Raw genomic sequence first — 5134 nt, 5'->3', positions numbered from 1 at the left:
CAGGCCAAAACCCATAGAATCTCTCGGTTCTCTCCCACACCTAATCCTTCAACAAATCCTGTCTTCCTCTTCAGAAGTCATTTTGACTTGTGTGCTAGTTGACTAGCTCAACTTTTATGCAGCCTGTTCTGATAGACCTTGCCCAACTAAAAGCTACTTTTGTTCTTAAGACCCATTTCACTTTTAATCATCTCACCCAAACACACTGAGAAATTCACAAGCTTTCTTGTAAACTGGTGAATTATCCCAAAAGCCAGGACTACTAAACACTAGGTAAACGCTCAGAGCAGGTCTTTTTTTTCCCCCCCAGAGCAGATCTTAATGACAGCAACCACTCAAGAGTCCAATTTGTCTCCGGTTATATGCTGGATGCTATATGCAGTGGGCACCTTAACTAAAAAAAAATGGCTTTTTTGAAGTATAAAGCTAAAACTGACACTACAAGAGTTCAGCATTAATACTTTAGCATAAGTCAGGGAAAACTAAAAAAAATACTTATAAGCTGAATCCAGAGAAGTAAGTTTTTAAAAGATTTCACTCATATTTGAAGTTTTGAAAACTTTTATTTTATATACAAAGAGCTAGTATTGTTTCCGCCTAAGGTTGATGTGCTGGATGAGCCATCTAAGGAAGTTTGGTTAGTCCAACTGGAAAAAAAAAAAAAAGGAAATTAATTAATTCAAAATGCCTTAAATATCACCATTTTATTCTCAGAAAGAAATGATTCATTGTAGAATGAGGTTTAAACTGGAAACCTGACCCACCCAAACTAGTAATCCAGGTCTAAATACCTAAAATATTTACTGAACACCTATTACAAGCTGCTCCATGAATCTCAGCTTGATTTGTTAACTGAATTTTAGTATTGGGAAACCCACTTCTACCTTCAAAGAAATTTCCCAGTAGAAAAACATGCTTCAGAAAATGATCCTTACCAAAAGCTCAGGACGTCATTAAGTAGTAACTAATTACACAGCTAATATTTTGTTACTCATAGTGTGCCAGACACTATTCTATGAGACATTCATAAATCAATTCATTTATTCTTAATCTCTGAGAAATGCGACACAAAACTGGCAGACTTTTGGCAGAATGGATGGGAGTCCATTCTCCCATCTGTGATACAGAGTTATTTCAACTTCCATAATTAACACTAAACATGTATTTCTTAACTATTTGGTCAAAATCAAAAGTTTAAGCTTAAGATACTTTGTCACAGAAATCGCACATTAACAATTCATCTCTGCTATTACATTAACAAATTGTACCCACGGTAACACCTCAACATAAGAACTTCTAATTTAAACAAATACATTCTACTCAACATCGTTGCATTCTAATTACTAATAAAAAGGTAGTAACAGAATTTTATATCTCAAAGAGCCAGTTAGAAATTAATCTTCAACTTAAAAAAAAAACACTAACATTTAAGTGACTTTTAGGAGCCAAGAAACCGTCACATATAACTTTTTCAACAACCCTACTATTCATTTTTCACAGGAAAAAACTTAACTTTGAGCGACTTGACCAAAGTCATAAGACTATTAAATGACAGACCTCTGAATCCTAAAAAGGTCTATGTGGCCCCAAACCTCAAGCTCACTACATGACCCTATTCAGTTATTTCAGGGCAGCGGTCAAGGCATGTATTTTCCCGAAAATTAACAAGATATGATTAGTGATTTAATGTTTCATTTTAGCGACTTCTGAAAAGTAATGTTTATCCAACATTACATATAGCACCTAAAACTAACAGAAATGGGTAAAAAGGTATTAGAAAAACTACTTTTCCATGCCTTCACATCCCCCTCAATCCTATTAAGATGACTGCCGAGCCTCTCAACTGTGTTGTCCGCTACAAAGGAAGGGCCCTGCTAGCTGAAAGAGAAAAATGGCATTCATCAAACGCCGACACCGAACTACCGGCTTGTCGCCCCTCCCTGAAACAGGAGACCATGGCGTCCGCCAGCGTACCTTAATGAAGCCGATGTCCTTCGCATACTGGCGGAAACACTGGCGGCACATATTGAGGCCGTATTTCCGGATCAGACCGTGCCGGTTGGAGCAGACCCGGCTGCAAAAAGAAACAGCGTTATAGCTAGTCACAGAAAGTGAATTATCGGCACTCTGGGGGGCCACCACTCGCCCTGCAGGTCTCCACGGACCCATCGGAGGCCTGCAAATGGCGGCAGCCACCTCTCCGATTCCGTCTCCCCCCACGCGCCGCCCGTGGGCTCCTCTACACTATATTTCAAGCAGTGTCGCGCCCCAAAGCAACCCTTCCAAACAACCACATTCTGTTTCTCACCAAGAGCGAGAACCCTGGCCGAATTTTCTCGGATGGCTCCAGTAGAGCTGCTGGTGACCCATGTTGCCTTCTCGGCTGCAACGAGGTAAAAGGAACGAGGGAGCGTACGCATGCGCTCTTCAAAATTTTAGGACAGTTTACCCAGAAGGCAGTGCTAAGTGACGCATGCGCAATGTGTCCACGGAGTTTCAGGGGCCGAGAGAGGCTTGCAAATATTCTAGGCGGGCACAACTGATGACGTCACCACACCTCAGCCTCAAGTGTTGTCTTGCGCAGGTTTGCGATCGCCGGGCGCGGTGGCGCGCGCCTGTAGTCCCAGCTACTCGGGAGGCTGAGGCTGGAGGATCGCTTGAGCTCAGGAGTTCTGGGCTGCAGTGCGCTATGCCGATCGGGTGTCCGCACTAAGTTCGGCATCAATATGGTGACCTCCCGGGAGCGGGGGGCCACCAGGTTGCCTAAGGAGGGGTGAACCGGCCCAGGTCGGAAACGGAGCAGGTCAAAACTCCCGTGCTGATCAGTAGTGGGATCGCGCCTGTGAATAGCCACTGTACTCCAGCCTGGGCAATATAGCGAGACCCTGTCTCTTTTGAGCCTCCAGGAAAGAATTTTGAACTTTTAAGAAATAAACGATGTAACTATTCTGTTTTCTTGCTCGTCGTCTGAACCTTTATACATTCTTCTAATTAAAATTTTGCACTTGGAAAAAGGATTTTTTTACTGAACTCAGCACTGACACCTAGTGGAATAAAATTGCAAAATAACTTAAACTCAACTGTAATAATTAGGAGTGGACGGTAGGAGATGCTGTTTTGTTAGACAACTTCGTTTTAACTGGCACACAACTTCTAGGGAAACCTACACTATTCCAGAAGAATGACAAGAGACAATGTCTTTAATATTTAAGTGTAGCTAGTTGAGTTTAAAGTAAGAAAAAGCAAATAGCCAATGTGTGCTGCTTTGACTAGATGACTCGGTAATAAAACAACTTGTGAAAACCAAATGCCATCCAATAAACTAGCGAAAACTGTCCCTAAAATACACGTAGTCATTTATAATGCCTCTAAATAAACCTAAAATTATACATGGCTCTGATATCAAAGCTTTAACCAGATCTATAAAATGTACCACAAGGTGCAATAATGCAGAAAACTTTTACACATGAACTCTTATACTAGAATTGAAATACCATACCTCTTGAAGATATATTGTTTCAGGTCTAGTGCCCCTCCCAACCTAAATTAGGCACTTTGTTACCTGGTAAAGGTAAGGAGCAATGGCTGCGCTTTGCTGGAGCAGCCATGAAGAGATACCCCACGCCCAAGGTAAGAGAAAACCAAGTAAGACGGTAGGTGTTGCAAGAAGGCATCAGAGGGCAGACACACTGAAACCATAATCACAGAAAACTTGTCAATCTAATCACACTAGGACCATAGCCTTGTCTAACTCAATGAAAGTAAGCCATGCCCGTGGGGCAACCCAAGATGGGCGGGTCATGGTGGAGGGATCTGACAGAATGTGGTCCGCTGGAGAAGGGAGTGACAAACCACTTCAGTATTCTTGCCTTGAGAACCCCATGAACAGTATGAAAAGGCAAAATGATAGGATACTGAAAGAGGAACTCCCCAGGTCCGTAGGTGCCCAATATGCTACTGGAGATCAGTGGAGAGATAACTCCAGAAAGAATGAAGGGATGGAGCCAAAGCAAAAACAATAACCAGCTGTGGCTGTGACTGGTGATAGAAGCAAGGTCCAATGCTGTAAAGAGCAATATTGCATAGGAACCTGGAATGTCAGGTCCATGAATCAAGGCAAATTGGAAGTGGTCAAACAGGAGATGGCAAGAGTGAATGTCCACATTCTAGGAATCATCGAACTGAAATGGACTGGAATGGGTGAATTTAACTCAGATGCCCATTATATCTACTACTGCGGGCAGGAATCCCTTAGAAGAAATGGAGTAGCCATCATGGTTAACGAAAGAGTCCAAAATGCAGTACTTGGATGCAATCTCAAAAACGACAGAATCATCTCTGTTCGTTTCCAAGGCAAACCATTCAATATCACAGTAATCCAAGTCTATGCCCCAACCAGTAACCGCTGAAGAAGCTGAAGTTGAACGGTTCTATGAAGACCTACAAGACCTTTTAGAACTAACATCCAAAAAGACGTCCTTTTCATTATAGGGGACTGGAATGCAAAAGTAGGAAGTCAAGAAACACCTGGAGTAACAGGCAAATTTGGCCTTGGAATACGCAATGAAGCAGGGCAAAGACTAATAGAGTTTTGCCAAGAAAATGCACTGGTCATAACAAACACCCTCTTCCAACAACACAACAGAAGACTCTATACATGGACATCACCAGATGGTCAACACCGAAATCAGATTGCTTATATTCTTTGCAGCCAAAGATGGAGAAGCTCTATACAGTCAGCAAAAACAAGACCAGGAGCTGACTGTGGCTCAGACCATGAACTCCTTATTGCCAAATTCAGACTTAAATTGAAGAAAGTAGGGGAAACCACTAGACCGTTCAGGTATGACCTAAATCAAATCCCTTATGATTATACAGTGGAAGTGAGAAATAGATTTAAGGGCCTATATCTGATAGATAGAATGCCTGATGAACTATGGAATGAGGTTCATGACATTGTACAGGAGACAGGGATCAAGACCATCCTCATGGAAAAGAAATGCAAAAAAGCAAAATGGCTGTCTGGGGAAGCCTTACAAATAGCTGTGAAAAGGAGAAAAGCGAAAAGCAAAGGAAAAAAGGAAAGATATAAACATCTGAATGCAGAGTTCCAAAGAATAGCAAGAAGAGATAA

At 41.9% G+C, this 5134-nt stretch overlaps 1 protein-coding gene across 1 annotated transcript; it reads right to left on the bottom strand.

Annotated features, from left to right (window-relative positions):
* Positions 1 to 543: 543 nt before the first annotated feature.
* RPS29 (ribosomal protein S29) lies at positions 544 to 2467 on the bottom strand. The gene is made up of 3 exons (XM_005894294.3): positions 2309 to 2467; positions 1975 to 2074; positions 544 to 647 (listed from the first exon to the last, which is right to left on the bottom strand). Exons 1-3 carry the CDS (start codon positions 2368 to 2370, stop codon positions 639 to 641), a joined length of 171 nt encoding a protein of 56 aa, XP_005894356.1. The 5' UTR covers positions 2371 to 2467; the 3' UTR covers positions 544 to 638.
* Positions 2468 to 5134: the final 2667 nt, after the last annotated feature.

Source organism: Bos mutus, chromosome 10 (genome assembly GCF_027580195.1).
Source record: "Bos mutus isolate GX-2022 chromosome 10, NWIPB_WYAK_1.1, whole genome shotgun sequence".
Taxonomy (NCBI): Eukaryota; Metazoa; Chordata; class Mammalia; order Artiodactyla; family Bovidae; genus Bos; species Bos mutus.
This window is presented reverse-complemented; position numbering and strand designations above follow the sequence as displayed.